Genomic DNA, 22,691 nt, shown 5'->3' with positions numbered 1-22,691 from the left:
TCCCCGCGGCGCTGGTGATGTCCTTGCGTAGGCTCTCCTCACAACATTCAAGGAGCTGTACCACAACATCATCCCCTTGGAGCCCGGTTCCCTTGCGGTATTCGCCCCAACGAGTTAGGAAATAGTCCCACTCCCCACTCGTGCCGGCCGCTGATATCGTTGGGCGCTTAAGTTTTTCAACCTTGGTGCTTGGCGGGTGGTACTGAGCTACTGGGCCCTGGGCATGAGTCGTTGTGTGTGCGTTCAGGAGCGCTGCGGTAATGATGGGCTCTGTGGATGCCTCGGTTCGATAGGTGCATCCAGGCACTGGGCAACCAATGCTTTGTGCGGCCATTTTGCTGCTTATCACTGTGAATTACCTACTAGGGAATTACTGACAGAGTGAATCACTTTAATCACTGTAAACCATTTGGATACTACTGACCTTTTAGAGTCCTTTTTGCTGTATTCACGTTCTCCACAGGTTTGCGGGTTTGTTCATATCGTGGTGTAGGGACACACAATCAGGTAGATCTAGTAACAGACTTAACCTTAATACACAGCAACACTGTTCTTGACAATTCCCGGTTGCATTAGATTCAAGTCCATTCACTTTTGTTATGGCCACGTTTAGTTTACCCTTGGCTGGCACTAGTCACCACATTATCACTGAGCTCGTTGCATCACTTACAATAATGTATTTTAACAATGACTTCTCCCTCGGATCGTTTGTACATGGTTCTCTATCTTGAACGAGGAAAAGCAACGATGTTCTAGACGTGTCTTCCTCATTAAGTGAAGGGGTTACCACAAAAATATCGCACCTTATGACGTGGAGAATAAATGCATATACATCCGGTTAACAATTATTTCAAGGCAATACTTTATGATTGTCACCTTGTTTACTTTCTTTAATCATTGACAAGTAATTTTGCTACTGTGAGGAACTTAGAATTATTTAGTAATAATTCTCATTATACGTGCTCAATTCAAAATGTTTGCCGATGAATTAAATAAAATGAATAGATCCTCAGAGATATGATCATGGAATCAATTAGGAAAAAAATATCTGTTTACCTGACAAATAATGGTTTTATTTTCAGAGTATTCCATGAAAATAAGTAATAAAGACAATGTTCATTGTTTTTCGGTCTTTTTTTAATACAAAGAAGCAATACAAAGTCTCACCTTGTATGGTGGCCAATAACGTAAAGTTGTCTGACTTGGACGACTATGACAGTTTTGAGTGTGACAGTATGTCAGTTTGTTGACATTGTTGTTTCGGGTAATATTTCCGAGCTCTCTCTCTGAGTCGTTAGTTGATATTTGACCATCATGATTGGTGGACGTGCCGTCGTCGTTCTTCTTCATTCTTTGCAATTGTGTTCTTGTTTCCTCTTCAGTACTGCATCTTTATATAACAGTACTGATGAATTGTCAATTTTAGATCATACAAATTTCACCACCTCTTTACTAGGCTCAGAAAATGCCTGGATTATTGAGTTTTATAATTCTTGGTGTGGCCACTGTATTCAGTTTGCACCTACATGGAAATTGTTTGGAAAAGATATTAGAGGTAAGTAATTCCGACTTATTCTAAGCCTGTTTATAACCTTGTAAAAAAGTAAAAGACTCATTAACGATGCAGATTTTTTAATGATTAAAAGGTTAATATATACTCTGACAATGCTAACAAAATCTGATGCAATATGAACACAATATGGTAGGCAAATGGGTAAACATTGGTTTTATTATATTTCCAGACAGGAAAAGCTTTCTAACTAAAAACAGCTTTTTCCTATAGAAAAATGCAAAAAATTCTGATATATATATATATATATATATATATATATATATATATATATATATATATATATATATATATATATATATATATATATATCACAAGCACACGTGATTTCAATCAATGTAAATATCTCCCACGAATGGCATTTAATACCGAATTCTATCGGCCCACAGTTGGGGTTCGAATCTTCACCCAGCCAGAAGTTGTTACCATAAAATGAATTCCAAGTGGATATATATTCCCAAGATAGAATTCGGTATTAAATGCCATTTGTGGGTGATATATATATATATATATATATATATATATATATATATATATATATATATATATATATATATATATATTCAACACACGTATATTTTATTTTACATCAACATAATGTTTCCCACATGTTTTTAAACATCATATATCAATTAATCAATACTAGTTCATTAGTTTTCACAATTAAATCTGAGGCAGTTGGTCAAAATAAAAAATGTTTTGCATACCTCTGAAATTTTCTAAGTCCGGTTTTGATCCACACCATGACACGGGTAGCTCCTGCTTAGTTTCCAAACTTTCCCAGTAGATAGAGCCCGTGTTGTCCCAGGCTAAGAATCGTTCATTTTTACAGTTTAATGATGTCCCATCAATATACATTCTTACTCCTCTATTGGTTTGGACACGTCCTTTACAGTGGCATTTGACACTGCTGTAATACAGTAATTATTATGAATTGTTAGGTAGGGGATAGGTTGTTGTAATGCGTTGTTCGCTGAAGCCACGGCCAAGTAACTCGATCGCAAAATTTCCCCCAAGCATTGCTTCTTGCCTGACTATAATAACACCCGTTGGGTGGCGCTCCGTTCGCCCATCAGCAGGTGGTGCAAGATTGAGCATCTATTGATGTTTGGACTTATGTTTTTGCTGATCCCAACAATCTATATTCTTAACCTTTTGTTAAGATTGTAATATATATACAACAAATGGTTAGGTTAGCCGACATCTAGTTACAATGTTTCGCTAGATTAAGCCAGTGTCAAACAATCCACCCAAACTAACCTTTCGTTTCCGAGCGCTTGTAGACCTACTTTTGTTGGCCACATGGTTTAAAAAATTTTAACCCCCCCCCCACTACCAGAGATTGACCTGAACAAGGTCGGGCTTTCCAACGCTACCTGCCATAATGGACAGACGTGTTCCCTATAGTTTTTCTTTGAGCGCCCCTTCACCTGCTCGCCCCCAGTGCCCAGCGCTCCCACGATCTCCTACACACCCCTGGTCTCCTACTCACCAGTGCTCTCCTGCGCTCCCACGATCTCCTACGCGCCCCTGGTCTCCTACTCACCAGTGCTCTCCTGCGCTCCCACGATCTCCTACGCGCCAGCACTCTCCTGCGTGCCCTGCGCCTATGCGCCAGCACTCTCCTGCGTGCCCTGCGCCTATGCGCCCACGATCTCCTGCGCGCCATGCGCTTACGCGCCCAAGGTCTCTTGCGCGCCCACGAACTCCTACACGTCATCGCTCTCCTGCGCCTACACGCCCACGATCTCCTACGCGTCAGCGCTCTCCCGCGTGCTTGCACATCATCGAGCTCCTACGCGCCATCACTTGCCTATGCGCGTGCACCATCACTCATCCGCATGCGCAAGCCAGCGCTCACCTGTGCGCCAGGTCTCTCCCACACGCACAGGACATACGCACCCGACACTCGCCTGCTAGCTCGCGCCACCACTCGTTCGCGCGCACAAACCAACTCTCGCCCATGTGCCAGCCCTCACCTGCGCGCGCACCAACGTTCGCCCGGGCATCAGGCATGTGCACAGGAACAGCACTCGGCCAGGTCATCATTGCTTCACTCCCCTCCCCGCCAACGTATTTCAGCACGCCCATTGGGAAAAGGGGAACAGGCTTCCGCACGGGGGGTTCAGGATCCCGAAATTGCCTCCTTCTAAGGCGGACCCACCTATTACGGTAACTCCTCGTAGGGAACCTTCGATCCCTTTCTCTTCAGGGGATCTGTCTGACAGTGTATCGGTCAGTCAGTAGCCATGGTTCAGTGCCCTAGTCAGAGCTGTGACACAGGCCTTCAATCCTTCCCTGGCTGGCCACTCGTCAGAGTAGCCTATAGCTCCAGACTCTCGACGGGGAACCATGGCTTCCTCCGCCCCATTGAAGAGGAAAAGAGGAGTATCTAACTTCCTCGAGTGTGAAACTGACTCTGGTCAGGCCATCAAGGCTATTCCCTCCTGTATCTCCCCACCGATACTCTCCTACCTCACCTTTACCAAGGGAGTCGCGTGAGGAAAGGACCGCCTCCATTTCACCGTCGGAGGAAACCTCCCTTCATGCTGAGAGTTCAGAGATCAGGAAGGACACAACATCTAGGCCTTTGATGTTGGAGTCTTACCTCCTTCCTCGTAAGGAGTCCAAAGATTCCAAGACCCTGCCAAAGTCCTCCACCAGGACTACAAAGATGGAGACAGCCAGCCACTTGAGGGATGTCCGCGACCCACCCTGGTAAGAACTCTCGGGGATGGAAGATGGAGACTTCTCTGCAAGTCCGACATCAGAAGGAGAGCAAAAAGAGTCAGAACATGCATTCTGGCAGGTCTTGACTCTTATTAGGGTTCTCAACGGGTTTACCGACCGAGAGATATCCCCTCGGGAGGGCAAAGACACGGTCTTAGACCGTGTCTTTGGCACCCAGAAGCCCTCAAAGACCAGTGCAGTCCTGCCCTGGTCTCCAGGGTTGAAGGGTGCCAGGGCTAAGATCGCCCTACAGCTCTCCAATTTACCTCCTCCAACCGTTCCGGCTCTACCAACAAGCTCCTCACACCTCCTCGTGTACAACAGAGGAGGTACTTTGAGATCCTGGGGGAGCCCAGTCCAGCTCTTCCTCTTTACCACTCTCTGGAAGAACTAACTTAGGGGATCTCTCTTGAGAGAGTCTCCAGCCGGCAGGTCTCCTTCTCGACGGCCAAAATCCTTAATCGGGAAAAGGTCACAATGTAGGCTATGCTATGCAGACTACTTCGTGGCTGGATATCTAGTTAGGGAACTTGGAAATCCTGGTACGATCCGAGGATATATCCAAGGAACATACCAGGAAGGCAATGGAGACTTTGCTTCTCTCAGGCACTCGCATGATCGAGTTTCTTGCCCACCAAGTTTCGAACTTGTGAGGAAACACCATCTTGAAACGTCGAGATGCGGTGTCTGAGAGATTCCATCATCAAGTCCCCAACGTCGAGATAACTAGGCTCAGACATAACTCTCTAGAAGGAGCTCACCTGTTTGTGCCTAAGGATGTGGAACTTGCTGCTGAAAGGTGGAGGAAGTCCCATCAGGACTCCCTCCTCCATAGGGCTTTGACATCCAAGCCCTATAAACCTCCAGCTCCTCAGCGGTCCCGTCCAACCAAGACCACAACAACGAAGACAGCAGCGAAGACAGTGGTGTCTAAGAAGCCCTCTCTTGCCAAGGACAGGAAAGGCACTAAGTCCTCTAGGGAAGGGAAGAATCCTAGAGGGAGCAGCAGAGGCCAGCCGCAAACGCTAGGATAGGCACTCCCCCTGCTTTTCCACCAGTGGGGGGATACCTACAAATTTGCTCGGACAGGTGGAAGCAACTCGGGGCCGAACCCTGGACAATCTCCGTGATTCGTCTAGGGTATCGCGTCCCGTTCATAACATCTTTCCCTCCCCTGACCAGGAATCCAGTGTCAATAGACTCCTTTGCCACGGGATCACAAAGGGGCTGGCCCTTTGGGCAGAAGTCCGGACCCTGTTGAAGAAGGGCGCTCTCCAAGTGGTCCTCAACGGGTCCCCAGGCTTCTTCAGTTGACTCTTTCTTGTAATAAAGGCGTCTGGAGGCTGGAGACCAGTCATCGACCTCTTAGCCCTAAACAAGTTTGTCAAGCAAACTCCGTTCAGCATGGAGATGGCAGACGCGGTAAGACCACAGGACTTCATGTGTACATTGGACCCACAGGACGCGTACTTCCAGATCCTAGTCCATCCGTCTTCAAGGAAGTACTTAAGATTCAGCCTAGACAACAGGAAATACCAGTTCAAGGTGCTGTGCTTCAGTCTTTCCACAGCACCTCAAGTTTTCACCAGTGTTTGCCCTAATGTCATCTTGGCACTCGGGTTTGGCATCAATCTCCTCCGCTATCTGGATGACTGGCTAATCCTAGCAGACTCGGTGTGAACCCTTCTTTAACACCGAGATAAACTTCTGAGACTTTGCCATGATCTAGGGATCATGGTAAATCTCGAGAAGTCATCTCTGCTTCCTACACAGAGACTGGTATACCTAGGCTTGACATTAGACACCAATCTCCACAAAGCCTTCCCATCACGACAGAATAGCAAGGCTGAGGGAGGTCGCAAGACCCTTCCTCAGACGAGAAGAACTTCCAGCCCAGACGTGGTTGCGTCTCCTCGGTCACCTTTCATCACTGGCCCGTCTAGTTCCCAATGGTCGCCTCAGGATGAGATCCCTCCAGTGGCGACTCGATTCCCCGGACATCCGGATCCCATGGCATCAGCGGAACTGACGGACCTCGAGTGGTGGGTGGCAGACGAGAATCTACGAAAGGGAGTGGATCTTTTCGTCCTGCCCATGGATTTGATGATGTTCACAGATACTTCAAAAAAAAGGGTGGGGGGCCCACATGCTGCACCACATGACCTCAGGCCTCTGGTCAGAGTCAGAAGAGTACCTCCACATAAATCTCCTAGAGAGGAAGGCTGCCTTTTTGGCCCTTCAAGAGTTCCTGGTGGGCCACTCAGTGGTGGTGATGAGCGACAACACCACAGTAGTGGCTTACATCAACAAGCAAGAAGGTACTTTTTCGCAGCACCTATCCCATCTAGCAGTAGAGATACTGAGATGGGCCGAGATCCACTCGATACCACTATCGGTACGCTTCATTCCCGGTAAAAGGAATGTGCTCGCCGACAACCTGAGCGAGAGCATCTCAGATAGTGAGTACCGAGTGGTCTTTGGATCATCTAGTAGCCAACAAAGTCCTGACTTTGTGGGCTTTTCCGACAGTGGACCTCTTCGCAACAGCCCTGAACTTCAGGCTCCTGTTGTATTGTTCCCCAGTCCCAGACCCCAAGGCTCTCTGGCAAGATGCATTCCAACAACAGTGAGACAACATCAATGTTTACGCCTTTCCCCCCATTCTGTCTGATGAGGAGGGTACTCAACAAGACCAGAACATCGGTCAACCTTTCAATGACCCTCATAGCTACGCTATGGCATCATGCAGAATGGTTTCCGGACCTTCTGCAACTTTTAACGGAGCCACCAAGAGAACTCCGTCCACGACATTATCTGCTCAAACAACCACATGCCAATATATTCCACAAAGTTGTAGCTTCGCTATGACTTCATACCTGGAGTCTATCCAGCATCTTCTCTCTCAGCGAGGATTTTTGCAACAAGTTGCAATCAGGATGTCTGGACACCTGCGAAAGTCATCAGCAGCAGTCTACCAGGCAAAGTGGAAAGTCTTCTGTGGTTGGTGTTGTGGAAGGGGTATTTCTCCTCTCGATGCCACTACTCCAGCAATAGCGGAGTTCCTAGTATATTTGCGTGAAAAAATGCGCCTGTCAGTCTTGACGGTAAAAGGCTATCGCTCAGCCTTAAGCCTCGCCTTTAGACAAATGGACATTTCCTCATCGCTAGAACTTACCTCGCTCATACGGAGTTATGAACTGGCCTCAGTTTGAAGTGAGACCTCCCCCATGGAACGTGGTTCGACTTCTCAGGTCTCTTAAGAGACCTCCCTATGAGCCATTACGCCAGGCAACAGACTGCCACCTTACTTGGAAGACGGTGTTCCTCTAGCTTTGGCTTCGGCCAAACGAATCAGTGAACTTCATGGTCTCTCATATGACATCGCCCATTCAAGGGGATGGGGAGAGGTAACATTCAGCTTTGTCCCTGAGTTTATTGCCTAGACTCAGAGCTCGGGAGTAGCGTATCCACGATTCGACTCCTTCCGGATTTCGAGTCTTCGTTCTGTAACAGATGACCTTGATCATCTCTTACTCTGCCCAGTGAGTAGTTTGAGGCTGTACCTTTAGAGAACAGTCACAGCCTGTCCTCATGTGCCTGCACTCTTCGTCAGCACAGGAAGGACCAAGAGGAGGGTCACCAAGAACACAATCTCAGCATGGATTCGCAAGGTCATAGACCTTGCTTTGAATCCAGACCCTCCTCCTTCACGTCACCTTAGAACTCATGATGTCAGAGGCGTAGCTACGTCCCTGACATTCAAGAGAAACTTCTCAGTGACATAGGTTCTTCAGGCAGGGGTGTGGAAACTTCAAACTATGTTCACATCCCACTACCTGCAAGACGTGACCCACGGGAGACTTGATACGTTCGCTGTCGGTCCTGTGGTGGCTGCACAACAGCTGGTTTAAGACCTCAAGCTCCTTATTGGACAAGTAGCAGAAGGCTGAGGGCATTGTTACCCGGGTTTAGTCTGCGTGAATTAACAGGTTTGACTGGTTTTTATTCTTTTCTTCATCCTCCCCTCTCTTGGGGAAAGCAGCATCCTGGGTTCTCTGCACAAGCTGACCTCAAACCACTGTAGGTAAACCATGCTCCCTTGTGTACCTAGTATTAAAACTAATACTGTTGCGTCCCCATACCCTAGCAAGGTGGTATTGGGAAAGTCTTGGTTACAGCAGTTTTTCCCTCTAAAAGACTCGGAATAACTTTACCTGGATGGTCACACTTCTATATATCTTAACACACATCTTGCGTAGGCAGTGGACCTTGCATAGCAAGGTTTTAGCGAGGTGCAGGTACTCCATATTTTTGAGTACCGACATACTCAGATAAGGAGCCCTCAGGTAAAGCCAAAAGCCAGATTGGCAGGGACGTCCACCCTTCCTAATGGGTGAGTCCCCCCTGATAAATAGCGTAGTTTGTATTCCAGTTACGGAACAAATTACAAATTTGTAGATACAGTAATTTGTATTTTTCCTAACGATACAAACCTTAGCTATTTATACAAACTTGGCCGCCAGCCCTATACCCCTTGAAGTCCTACCTCCAAGTAAAGTAAGCCAAATCATAGGTGTGTGAGTGGGAGCGGTAGCAAGCCCCCCCCCCCCCAACCCCCCCGCTAACTAGTGGTGTGGGTAGTTCACCCTTGCTAAACTTTAATGGCTTGTCACTTCAGCTACACAGAAAGTAATACCCCTAATAAATAGCTAAGGTTTGTATAGATAGGAAATATACAAATTATCTACGAATTTGTCATATTGTTATGAGAATTTTCAATGTGTGGGCAGTTTCTTTTGTTTTCCTATCATTTGTAGTCTAGTTATTGTAGGACTGTAAATTCACATTCAAGGTTATTCTCAATGTATATACTTTTCTTTCATTTTGCAAATAAATTTTTAATAAGTTTTTTTCTTCAATACATTTCCTCCCACACTGTGTCCTGTCCACCATAGAGATTTTACTTGAAAAAAGATAGAGCTATTTAATATAGATTGCTGATTTTCCCCAGAATTAAATCAACAGTCATACTACCTGTCTATTCAGCAAGCTCAAGGAAAGAGAAGATAATAGAGGAATTTGAGGTTTTGGCTGGGTCCCCTTGAACAGTATAAGAAATTGAGGGGTGGTGCCCAGTGCCCAGTTCTCTTGACTGTTCACCTTTTGCCCAAATTTCTGGGTATTCCACCATTTTTTTTTTTTTTTTTTGTGTAGTGAATGTTGGATTGTGGTCGGCATTTGGATACTAGGCAGTCTGCGCACTACACCTGCCCTCAGTCCGCAAACCACTACAGTTACGTGCAGTTGAGGAAGTTTAATACACACTCCCCTAAATGAGAGGGGTAAAGCACAAGTGTCAACCTTGGTGCTTCATACCTTGCTCGCCATTGACAACTTGTTACTCCGCGCAAGTACTGTAGGCTACAGTCCTATCGATTTCCCGATGCATCCATCAGTTCACCAGTTCTCGTCAGCACTCTCAAACGTTCATCCCATATGAACTTTTGTTCCGTAACTGACATACAAACCACGATATTTAATAGGGGTTTGTTCCGTAACTGAAATACAAACCACGCTATTTACATGGGGTAATTACTTCGGCGTAGCTGAATGACGAGCCATTAGAATTTTAACGAGGGTTTACTACCCCACCGCTAGTTAGCGGGTGTTAGGGTGGGGTGGCTTGCTACCCCCCCCCCCCACACACACACACACACACTAGTGAATGTTTCACTTTACTTTTGGCTCGGGCGGAGAACAGACCTGTCTGCTCTCTCCTTCGCTTTGACTGCCATTAATCTGTTTTGCTTTTTCTTCCTCAGAATATTGGTCAATCTATCAATGACCCTGATAGCTCCGCTATGGCATCACGCAGAATGGTTCCCTGACCTTCTGCAACTCCATACGGAGATTCCAAAAGAACTCCCTCCACGTCACGAGCTACTCAAACAACCACACGCCAACATCTTCCACAAAGCCGTAGCTTCGCTTCGACTTCACGTCTGGAGACTATCCAGCATCTTCTCACTGAGAGAGGATTTTCCCAACAAGTTGCGAATAGGATGTCTGGACACCAGCGCAAGTCATCCGCAGGGGTCTACCAGGAGAAGTGGCGAGTCTTCTGTGGTTGGTGCCGTGGAAGGGGTATCTCTCCACTCGATGCCACTATTCCAGCAATAGCGGAGTTCCTCGTGTATTTGCGGCAGGAAATGCGCCTTTCAGTCTCGGCAGTGAAAGGCCATCGCTCAGCCTTAAGTCTTGCCTTCAGGCTTAAAGGAGTGGACATTTCTTCCTCGCTGGAACTTTCCCTTCTCATACGAAGTTATAAACTTACCTGCCCTCAGTCGAAAGTGAGACCTCCTCCATGGAACGTGGTTCAAGTTCTCAGGTCTTTGAAGAGACCTCCCTACGAACCATTACGACAGGCTTCAGATCGCCACCTTACCTGGAAGACGGTGTTCCTGCTAGCGTTGGCCTCGGCCAAGCGAGTCAGCTAATTGCATGGTCTCTCGTACGACATCACCCATTCAAGGGGATGGGGGGAGGTAACGTTCAGGCTCGTCCCTGAGTTTATTGCCAAGACTCAGAATCCGGGAGTCCCGGACCCTCGGTTCGACACTTTCCAGGTTTCGAGTCTTCGTTCTGTAACAGATGACCCAGACCATCTCCTACTGTGCCCAGTAAGAAGTCTGAGATTGTATCTTAAAAGAACAGCAGCAGTTCGTCCCCAGGTGCAAGCCTTGTTCGTGATCACTGGGAAAACGAAGAGGAGGGTCACCAGGAATACTATCTCGGTCTGGATTCGCAAGGTAATACACCTGGCATTGAATCCTGACCCTTCTCCGTCACATCGCCCTAGAGCGCATGATGTCAGGGCATAGCTACGTCCCTGGCCTTCAAGAAAAATTATTCAGTGACGCAGGTCCTGCAAGCTGGAGTGTGGAAGCGTCAGACCACCTTCACGGCCCACTACCTGCAAGACGTGACACACAGAAGGCTCGATACGTTCTCTATCGGCCCTGTGGTGGCTACACAACAGCTGGTCTAACCTCAGGCTCCTTAATGGACAAGTAGCAGAAGGTTGAGGGCATTGTTACCCGGTTTTAGTCTGCGTAAATGAAAAGATCTGTCTGGCCCTTATTCTTTTCTTCATCCTCTCCGCCCTTGGAGAAAGCAGCATCCTGGGTTTTCTGCACAGCTGACCTCAAACCACTGCAGGTAAGTGTGCGAAAGTATACTAAAGCCTCTTAGGCTATTAGCCTAGCCGTGGTGAGAATCAATTACCTAAATCACCGAAACTCTCTTGTATACTATCTTGGAAGAGGAAATTTATACAGTAATTATCTTACATGTATAAATAAATGCCTATGGCTTCAATAAAATTATCACACTAGGACAATCTATTACATCATGCATGAGAGTACTAAAAGCAAAACGCCTAGGCTACGAAGCCTAGCATAAGCAAGGATCGGTTACCTAAATTTCCGAAACTGATAAATACTATCGGCACAATATAAAGAATTCCCAGTAGGAAGGCTATATAGCGAAATTTATTAAAGCGTTAAGACTGGGAAAGTCGCTCTGGCTAACTAAATGACTCGTGCATAGCGAGTGACAGTGTCCATGACGCCTCTGGTAGGCAACAGCTCTTGTTTACGTTAATATCACTTTTAATTTAAATAAAAACGGCAAGAGCTTACATTTATACCAAGTAAAGATAATACTCAACTTTCCAGAGGCAGAAGAGGCTGGAGAAAGCATCATAATGGTGAATAATATCCAAAATAACGAGAGAGCACAGGGGAATCAACGAGCTACAGAGCTACGAGATAAGAAATAACATGGCGCCGTTGATGACGTCATATACAGACTCGAAACGGGGAGGAGAGATACGTTAATAATGGCTCCTCTTTCGTTTTCTTGCCACTTTTCCCTCTCGAAGCATTAATTCTATTCGGGGTGAAGATAGCTATGTGGCGTGTCAAGAATACGTCCTCTGATATTATACGATATCCCTATAAGAGTAAATTAGGGATACTGTATTCGCTCCAGGAGTTAGAATTCTGGGTACCTTAAGGTAAAATTCTCTGGGAATATCACTGTAGTCAAATATACCCTAGGAAGCTACTTTTAAGGAACTTCTATCAGGACGATATGACCTGAGCCCAAAAATGTTTCTCAACAATAGATTTTTTTTTTTTTTTTCACTAAAGTGTCCACTGCACTAATATACTGAGAATCCCCCACAGTAAATCGTGATTGATCACACCTAGCACTCTGTTCAATATCTAAACAAAACACCACCATAAATGGTATAACCGTATGTGGTAATAACACAATCAACATTATCGGCATGGTCAAACTTAGCACTTTAAAATTCCTCTACATTACCCTGTCATTATCAGGATACTCAGTATTTTTTTATTTCAACAAATTTAAGGTCTGAAACTGTACATGACAACCGGTTTAAAATCAAAAGGGCATCAACAGCAGAGGGGAGTCCTAAGCGCTCCCGCCGCCTATCTGTAATTCAAATAATTTATCCAAGTGACCCTGTTTCTTTTTTGACAATCTTCACTATCTTATGAGTTATTTCTAGCCTACAATCCCTGCTGGGTGCAGAGTACTGTCACTGTGATACAAAGAAGACTTTTTTAGTGATGGACTGGAGGTCAAATAAACAGTACACAAAATTTATGAAATACAATAATGCTTTATACAAATACAGTATAACTTAAGTAATGATAATAAATAAATCTAGAAATAATTTGTATTTTTCCTATATATTTCTCCACATGGCATTCTTGTCTCGTTAGAAGACTCGTCTCGCCTACTGATGTAGGTCCTGAGAATTCCTACGGGAATTGGATTCATCCATCCCCTGCCCTTGATCTTCAGGAGTAGGCCATCAGACTCGTCTTGCCCAGCATACCTGTCATGTCCAGTTGACTCATCTGCCGGAATCCAGTGTCTATAGACTCCTTTGCCATGGGATCAGCAAAGGGGCTGGCCCTTCGGGCAGAAGTCCAGACCTTGTTGAAGAAGGGCACTCTCCAGGAGGTCCTCGACGGGTCCCGAGGCTTCTTCAGTTGACTCTTTCTTGTGAGAAAGACGTCTGGAGGCTGGAGACCAGTCATTGACCTCTCAGCTCTGAACAAGTTTGGCAAACAAACTCCGTTCAGCATGGAGACGGCAGACACGGTCAGACTAGCGGTAAGACCACAGGACTTCATGCACACACTGGACCTAAAAAACGCGTACTTCCAGATCCCAGTTCATCCGTTTTCAAGGACGTACTTGAGATTCAACCTAGACAACAGGAAATACCAGTTCAAGGTGCTGTGCTTCATTCTTTCCACACCACTTCAAGTTTTCACCAGAGTATTTGCCCTAGTGTTATCTTGGGCACACAGGATTGGCATCCATCTCCTTTGTTATCTAGACGACTGGCTAATACTAGCAGACTTGGTGTCAACCCTTCTTCAGTATCGAGACAAACTTCTGAGGCTTTGCCAAGATCTGGGGATCATGGTAAACCTCGAGAAGTCCTCCCTGCTTCCTACACAGAGACTGGTTTACCTAGGCATGATGATAGCCACCAATCTCCAGAAAGCCTTCCCATCAGACGTCAGAATAGCAAAGCTGAGAAAGGTCGCAAGACCGTTTCTCAGACGAGAAGAAATTCCAGCCCAGATGTGATTACGTCTCCACGGTCACCTTTCATCAGTGGCCCGTCTAGTTCCCAATGGCCGCCTCAGGATGAGATCTCTCCAGTGGCGACTCAAGTCCCGGTGGAATCAGACTCTCGATTCCCCGGACATCCGGATCCCCATGGGATCAGGAGAACATACGGACCTCAAGTGGTGGGTGACAGACGAGAATCTATGAAAAGGAGTGGATCTTCTCGTCCTCCCTCCGGATTTGATGCTGTTATCAGTCGCTTCAAAAAAAAGGGTGGAGCGGCTCATGTGCTGCACCTCACGACCTCAGGCCTGTAGTCAGAGTCAGAAGAGTACCTCCACATAAATCTCCTAGAGATGAAGGCTATCTTTCTGGCCCTTCAACAGTTCCTGGGGGACCCTCAGTGGTGGTGATGAGCGACAACACCACAGTAGGGGGTTACATCAACAAGCAAGGAGGTACTTTTTCACAGCTCCTATCCCATCTAGCAGTAGAGATACTGAGAGGGGCCGAGATTCACTCGATACCACTATCGGCACGCTTCATTCCGGGCAAAAGGAATGTGCTCGCCGACAACTTGAGCAGAGCATCTCAGATAGTGAGTACCGAGTGGTCTTTGGATCATTTAGTAGCCCACAAAGTCCTGACTTTGTGTGGTTCTCCGACAGTGGACCTCTTCGCAACGGCCCTGAACTTCAGGCTCCCGTTATACTGTTCCCCAGCTCCAGACCCCAGGGCTCTCAGGCAATATGCATTCCAACAACGGTGGGACAACATCGACGTTTACACCTTTCCCCCGTTCTGTCTGATGAGGGTACTCAACAAAGCCAGAACATTGGTCAACCTCTCAATGACCCTCATAGCTCCACTATGGCATCAGGCAGAATGGTTTCCGGACCTTCTGTAACTCCTGACGGAGTCTTCAAGAGAACTCCCTCCACGACACGATCTACTCAAACAGCCACATGCCAACATATTCCACAAAGCCGTAGCTTCACTACGACTTCATGTCTGGAGACTATCCAGCATCTCCTCTCTCAGAGAGGATTTTCGCATCAAGTTGCAATCAAGATGTCTGGACACCTGTGAAAGTCACCAGCAGAAGTCTACCAGGCAAAGTGGAAGGTCTTCTGTGGTTGGTGTTGTGAAAAGGGTATCTCTCCGCTCAATGCTACTATTCCAGCAATAGCGGAGTTCCTCGTGTATTTGCCGGAAGAAATGCGCCTGTCAGTCTCGGTGGTAAAAGGCTATCGCTCAGCCTCAAGCCTCGCCTTTAGACTGAACGGAATGGACATTACTTCATCGCCAGAAATTTCCTTACTCAAACAGAGTTATGAACTTACCTGTCCTCAATTTGAAGTGAGTCCTCCCCCATGGAACGTGGTTCGAGTTCTCAGGTTTCTTAAGAGACTTCCCTATGAAACATTACGCCAGGCAACAGACTGCCATCTAACTTGGAAGACGGTATTCCTGCTAGCTTTGGCTTCGGCCAAGCGAGTCAGTGAACTTCATGGTCTCTCATACGACATTGCCCAATCAAAGGGATGGTGAGAGGTAAAGTTCAGCCTCATCCCTGAGTTTATTGCTAAGACTCAGAACCCGGGAGTAGCGAAATCGCGATTCGACTCATTCCGGATTTCGAGTCTTCATTCTGTAACAGGTGACCCTGGTCATCTCTTACTCTGCCCAGTAGGGAGTATGAGGCTGTATCTTAAGAAAACAGCTGCAGCCCGTCCTCATGTGCCTGTACTCTTCGTCAGCACAGGAAGGACCAAGAGGAGGGTCACCAAGAACACAATCTCAGCATGGATTTGCAAGGTCATAAATCATGCACTGAATCCAAACCCTCCTCCTTCACATCGCCCCCAGAGCTCATGATGTCAGGAGTGGAGCTACGTCCCTGGCATTCAAGAGGAACGTCTCAGTGACGCAGGTTCTTCAGGCTGGGGTGTGGAAACGACAAACTACTGTACATTCACATCCCACTACCTGCAAAACGTGACCCACAGGAGACTCGATACGTTTTCTATTGGTCCTATGGTGGCTGCACAACAGCTGGTATAATACCTCAAGCTCCTTATTGGACAAGTAGTAGAAGGTTGAGGGCACTGTTACCCAGTTTTAGTCTGCATGAATAAAAAGGTTTGACTGGTTCTTATTCTTTTCTTCATCCTCCCCTCTCTGGGAAAAGCATGATCCTGGGTTCTCTGAACAAGCTGACCTCAAACCACTGCAGGTGAACCCTGCTCCCTTGTGTACCTAGTATTTAACCAATACTGTTGCGTCCCCTGTACCCTGACGAGGTAGTATTGGGAAAGTCTTGGTTACAACAGTTTTTCCCACTAAAGGTTTGAATAACTTTACCTGGACGGTCACACTTCTATTTATCTCAACACACAACTTGCGTAGGCCGCAGACCTTTCGTAGCAAGGTTTTAGCGAGTTGCAGGGACCCCTTATTTTGAGTATTAACATACTGTACTCGGATAAGTAGTCCCCGGGTAAAAGCCAAAAGCTGGATTGGCAGGGACATCCACCCTTCCTATTGGGTTAGTCACCCCTAAATAAATAGCGTAGGTTTGTATTCCAGTTATGGAACAAATGACTAATTCGTAGGTAATTTGTATTTTTCTTAATGATACAAACCTTAGCTATTTATACAAACTTGGCCACCAGCCCTATCCCCCTTGAAGTTCTACCTCCAAGCAAAGTGAGCTAAATTACCGGTGTGGGAGTGGTAGCAAGATACTCCCCCCCTACCCCTGCTGACTAGCGGTATGGGTAGTTAACCCTCGCTAAATTTTTTAAATTTTAATGGCTCGTCATTTCAGCCATGCATAAAGTAATACCCCTAAATAAATACCGTAGCTAAGGTTTGTATTGTTAGGAAAAATGCAAATTATCCATAAATTTGTCATTTTTAATAATGTTTTTTTTTAATATTTTGTTTTAATTTTGCATTACTTATATCATTTATTTATTTCCTTGTTTCCTTTCCTCACTGGGCTATTTTTTCCTGTTGGTGCCCTTGGGCTTATAGCCTCTTGCTTTTCAAACTAGAGTTGTAGTTTGGCTAGTAATAATAGTAATAATGATGATTATGATTTCTCATTTTAATTTTTCCTAAGATATTGATGAATTGACAGTGTTTGGTTAAATATTTCCAGACTGGCAGCATACAATAAAAGTGGGTGTCATTGATTGCTCGGTTGATGAGAATAATGGTATCTGTCGAGAGTATGAAGTCATGGGATACCCTACAATGAGACTTTTTGCTGCCAGAACCAAAAAGGTAAGGTAAAGAAATTTTTTACATTTTGCTATTTTAGCCATGTTATAAAGTACATCACTATGTTGCAAATGATTTTCATATCTTTATGTACTGATTTTGCTGTGAAATTTTTGTATACCTGTACCAACATTTATTTCACTGAACCTTATATTCTAGTCATCATGCTATCACCATCAAAGCCACCAGCTTCCAGACATCTGAACAAAAACATGAAAAATTTCTACCCTATTCTCTCCCATCCTCACCCCACCCCCCCCACCCCTTTGATGCACAGGAGATCCTGTGATAATGTACAATTTAGTATTTGTTCCAACAAAAATAGAAACCATCATCCTTTACTTATAGGAGATGGATATCAGGAAAGACTGGAATACGTCAATTAAAACTTTAATGAAGTGTAAACAACTCGCAGGTAATTACCCCATCAGCAGTGTGGAGGCAACCCTCCCCTTGTAGCTCGCTGTAACTTCACCTGGATTTCAGCTGTAAGAGAGTGGAATTTTTTGGCAGTTTCTGCTTTTTTTTTTTACTTTGTGTTTAACTTTTTCTTTATCTTTCCCAGCTTGCGTGTGCGGGTGTCATTATGCTGATGTGTCCAGGTGTGTTGCCTAAATATTGCATCACATTTTTGAGCAGTGTTAAGGTTGATCCTCGCAGGTTATGCCAGACATGCAGAGGACATTCGTGTTTGTAAGCCTCTCCATGTACTGTAGTGATTATAGGGAGTTTTTATCCTTCCAGTGGGTGCTGTTTGGCAGGAGGAAGAAGGCTAAAAGGGATTCTTTGCCTTCAAGGTCTTCCTCAAAGACTTAAGAAATCCTGGCCAGCTCCTTCTTCCCCCGGGACTCTCCTCTCTGGCATCCCTTATGACCTCCTACGGGGGTCACTCAGGAAAGAGCAATGGCCCTGGAGACCACACCATTTCCCCTAGAGAAATGACAGTGCCTCCTCCTCTGGGAGATATATCAACTATTCCTTCTTTTCAGAGATATGATGCACTTCAACTTCTGTGTCTTTCTCTGGATATTGGTGGCTTCCTGTTGGAGGTTAGATTGCATTAGTTCTTGGAAGAGAAACATCGCCTGCAAGCAGATGCTTCTGGTGCTTCGTCCCCTTGTCAGCCTGCTGCAGCTGACACCTCCGCAGATTTCTCTTCGAGGCATGTCCTTTCAAAGTCTCTTCCCTGCCTGATCTATCCTTTGGTTCCATTTGTCTATCTTCAAGGTCATCATCCAGGGAACCCTGCAGCTTGTTGGATCCTGCTGTCTAAGTGAGGTCTCTTTATGGTTGCAGTCTCTCCTCTTGAGAGGGAGGTCACGTCCCCTCCTGTAGTCGGCGTAGACCCTTCATGCTGACTCTGTAATGAGATCGTCAGGTGTTGGACTGTCACCTGCAGAGTCTTCTGTGACAGTGACAATTCTTCGGACCTTGGACCCCTTCAAGCAATGCTCCGCCTTGCTCTTCGCTCATGGGGTGCTCTTCCTTAGGTTATCGTCGTTTCTTGATGAAAATCGGATCATCCTCCCTTTGCGTGCCTACTTTGTCCTCACTACGTTAAGTCAAGCGCCCTGCCGCCTCGCCTCACCTCACCTTGCTCCTCATGCATACTCACGGAAAAGCTTCAGATCATCCCCAGGGAGGTCACCGTTGCACTGGGAGGATTGCAGGACATCTTGTAGCAGCCTGCGCAGACACTCCCTGTCGCAGTACAGCTATCCTTCACCTTCTCTCTCCATATGCTCCTTGCCATCACACTCTAGAAGTTCCTCGCCTTTGCGATCCAGGCATTTGTCTCCTGTGTATTACCAGCATTTTCCTAGTCGCAGATGGCCATCAGGACAATCCTTGCTCTATCAGCATTCCTCACCTTTACAGTGGAGACATTTGTTTTTGTAGCGCTCTAACCCAGCCTCTCCAGTTCGCTTCAGAAACGCTTTTCCCAGAGCTTTGGACTCTCCTTTGTTGCGCTATGAGTCTTCACTGTCTTCTCTCCCTGGCTGAGCCTTGCCTTGTGTACTAGGCACCTCCTACTCCTCCCTGTTATGAGATGATCAAGGATCTCTTTAGGCATCGAGTTTGACCTCTGCGTCAAGATATTCTTTTTGACATCCCGGATCTTCATGTTTTGAAGCCTTCATCGTCAGACGATAGAGGTTGCTCTCTTTCACTTTGCTGTGACCGAGTTCCTGTTTTGCACAGGGATCGCACGGAAACCCAGCATTTTTCAGACACTTAGTCCTCTAGGATGACTCGTCAGGTGGCAATTACCATCTCTTTCCCTGCAAGAGGGAAAGCTTCTAGTAAAAATAAGGTCCTACTGAACCCAACTTCTCCAGAGGACATACAGATACACTCTTCAAGGAACTCGTGCAAGTTGGAGATTCTTGGCCCTGAAAAGATTGTTCGCATGCAAGACGCAGACATCCTTGTTGCTCAAAAAGAGGCTGCAAGACCATCTCTTCAGGTTGCATTGATACCGTCAGCGCCTTGGCCACCCGCAGACTTGTCCAGGAAGTCCATTTCGTCCAACGAACGTCACCTTGCACCTTGGAAGTTATTCCACCTCCTGGGGGATACCAGACCAAGGTATTACATGGGCTGCTTTTTGCCAAGAAGAGAAATACTGTATTGCTGACAAAAAATTACAAGCTGATCCCGATCACCTTTTCAGGGGACAGTCCTGTGCCCAGAGACCCTCTTTTCAGACCCTCTGTCCCATTTGCTCCCTTTTCATTAGGTGCTCAAAGTAGAGAGCCGAAGGACTCCAAAACAACCAAGAAGAGTTTCTCTTCAACCCTTAAGGAGCAGCATTTTTTACTCCTTTCGCGAGTCAGCCTTGTCTTCTCAACCTGCTTCTTGTGATACAGTCATCCAGGAGCAATTCTTTCAGGAGGGAGCAAATGTTCAGGAGGATTCCTCTTCTGAAGAGCTACCTTTGTTGGCAGGACCTAAAACCCCCTTGATCAAAGAGGGGGGGAAGCCTAACCTATGTTTGTGAGGGTGACTTAAGACAATCCGTTTGGTGAACAGGATTGGGAAGATTTTCTTCATTACCTAGCACATCTTCGATTGAATTAATAAAACGATACAAGAGGATAAACGGGGATAACTTTACTAAAGTATACTAAAACGTATTAGGCTAGCCTAACACGAGTCTGGATCTCGGTTATGTTACGTCACCGAGCCCCTATCGTATACAATCGAAACGTTTAACAGAAGAGGAAATATTACATGTGTAATCTTATCTTCACTAGTATAATTTGCCTAAATAGCTATACAGTAATTCATTAAAGCTAAATACCGGGGACGTCGTACTACTAACTAAATAAAGCATTTATGGCGTACGACAGCGGTCCAAAATGGCCTCCTCCGGTGATGGTCTGCTCCACTAAACACATCTAAATTATGTTAATTTAACTGTGAGAAGGGAGCCAAAAATTATACACAGGAAAGATTAAATGCTCAACTTTCCAGAAAATGAAGATGCTGGAGATTGCATTGTAATAATCCTTTATGAAAAGTAACAACACCGAGAGCGAGTAGGAGAAACACCGTGCTTAATTACGCTACTTCAAAAGGAATAGTTCGCCGAGGTGGTACCGGGAGGGGATCCACCGGGTGACCTTGATAGTGGCTCCCCTTCAAAGTCGCCACTCTTCCCCCCTCAGAGCAAAAACTCTTTTCAGGGTGAAGATTGCCATGTGTCTTATCAAGAAATACGTCCCCTGATATTATACGATATCCTTACGAGTTATTTAAGGATACTCGCGCCAGGAGTTAGAATTCTGGAGACCTGTGGTCAATTCTCTGGGAGTATCACTGTAGTCAAATATCCCTTAGAAAGCTGCCTAAAGGAACCTTCCATCAGCACGACATGGCTGAGCCCAAAACGGTCATAAGGAAAGCAATGCCATCAAATTCCAGGGAAGGCAGTTTTGTGTTCCCAATTCTAGACTTGTCTCCACTCAACAAGTTCATTAAGAACAACAAGTTCCGGATGTTAACCTTACAACACATAAAGACCCTGTTACCGAAAGGGGTGCACAGTCTCAATAGACTTGGCAGATGCTTACTGGCACCTTCCAGTCAGCCGCCCCCTCTCCTCCTACCTAGGATTCAAGCTACAGAAGACAAAGTATGTCTTCACAGCCATGCCCTTTGGACTAAACATAGCTGCAAGGATATTCACAAAACTTGTGGACACAGTTGTACAGCAGCTACGCTTAGAAGGCTTCAGGTAGCAGCATACCTGGACGATTGGCTGGTGTGGGCAGCATCCAAGACTGCTTGTCTGCAGGCAGCCACAAAGGTGATCCAGTTCCTGGACCATCTGGGCTTCAAGATCAACTACAAGAAGTCTCGCCTCTCCAGCTCAAGAGTTTCAATGGTTAGGAATCCATTGGAACTTGCAATCACACCGCCTCTCCATTCCACCGAAGAAGAGAGAGAGATTGCGGGTTCTGTCAAGAGACTACTGAAATCCAACAAGATTTCAAGATGCCAACAGGAAAAAGTACTGGGCTCTCTCCAGTTCGCAGCAGTAACAGACTCAGTGCTGAAAGCACAACTGAAGGATGCGTCAGGAGTCTGGAGAAGATATGCATCAAACGCTCGAAGAGATCAACAAAGACCGACACCGACCTTACTGCGATCGCTTCTGAGACCGTGGTCAAAGGTCAAGAGCCTAGCTAGGACAATTCCCAACCACCTCAACCGTCAGTAGTCATCCACACAGATGCCTCACCGGAAGGATGGGGAGACCATTCCCATCAAAGGAAAGTTCAAGGGACCTGGTCACACCAGTTCAAGACCTTTCACATCAACATTCTGGAGGCCATGGCAGTCTTCCTGACATTGAAGAAACTATCCCCTCACAGATCAGCCCACGTCAAGTTGGTCTTGGACAGCAAAGTGATAGTGAAGTATCTGAACCGACAAGGCTCGAGATCGCCCTACATCAACCACGTGATGTTGGCCATCTTTCGCATGGCAAGAAAGAAAAGATGGCACTTATCAGCAGTTCACCTACAAGGGTTCCGCAATGTGACGGCGGACCCTCTATCCAGGCGAAAACCCATAGAGTCAGAATGGTCCATAGACGCAGACTCATTCTCCTTCATCTTGGAAAAAGTCGCGGAACTGCAGATCGACCTCTTCGCAATGAGTGACAACAAGAAACTACCTCGATATGTGGCCCCATACGAGGACCCTTGGGCAGAAGCGATGGACGCTATGTCCCTCGATTGGAACAGATGGAATCATATCTATCTGTTCCCTCCAACAAATCTCCTGCTGAAGGTCCTCAACAAGCTGAGATCCTTCAAGGGGACAGCAGCAGTAGTGGCCCCCAAATGGCCCAAGAGCAATTAGTTCCCTCTAGTGATAGAACCGAAGCTGAGGCTGTTTCCTCTACCGAATC

The 22,691-nt window shown here is 46.2% G+C and overlaps 1 protein-coding gene across 3 annotated transcripts in view; it reads left to right on the top strand.

Annotated features, from left to right (window-relative positions):
- The first annotated feature begins 1,212 nt into the window (after positions 1 to 1,212).
- Positions 1,213 to 22,691, top strand: part of LOC137640042 (sulfhydryl oxidase 2-like) — a 267,317-nt gene continuing 245,838 nt past the window's right edge. For 2 of the 3 annotated variants that reach the window (XM_068372423.1, XM_068372424.1), the window contains exons 1-2: positions 1,214 to 1,555; positions 17,148 to 17,272. In XM_068372423.1, the coding sequence (XP_068228524.1) occupies positions 1,315 to 1,555; positions 17,148 to 17,272 (366 nt within the window). In that variant the 5' untranslated portion in view covers positions 1,214 to 1,314. Of the gene's footprint in view, positions 1,556 to 17,147; positions 17,273 to 22,691 lie in introns of all 3 variants that reach the window. The other variant, XM_068372422.1, reaches the window with a different exon arrangement.

Source organism: Palaemon carinicauda, chromosome 4, assembly GCF_036898095.1.
Source record: "Palaemon carinicauda isolate YSFRI2023 chromosome 4, ASM3689809v2, whole genome shotgun sequence".
Classification (NCBI taxonomy): Eukaryota; Metazoa; Arthropoda; class Malacostraca; order Decapoda; family Palaemonidae; genus Palaemon; species Palaemon carinicauda.
The sequence above is the reverse complement of the archived record's forward strand: the minus strand, read 5'-3'. Positions and strand labels throughout refer to the sequence as shown.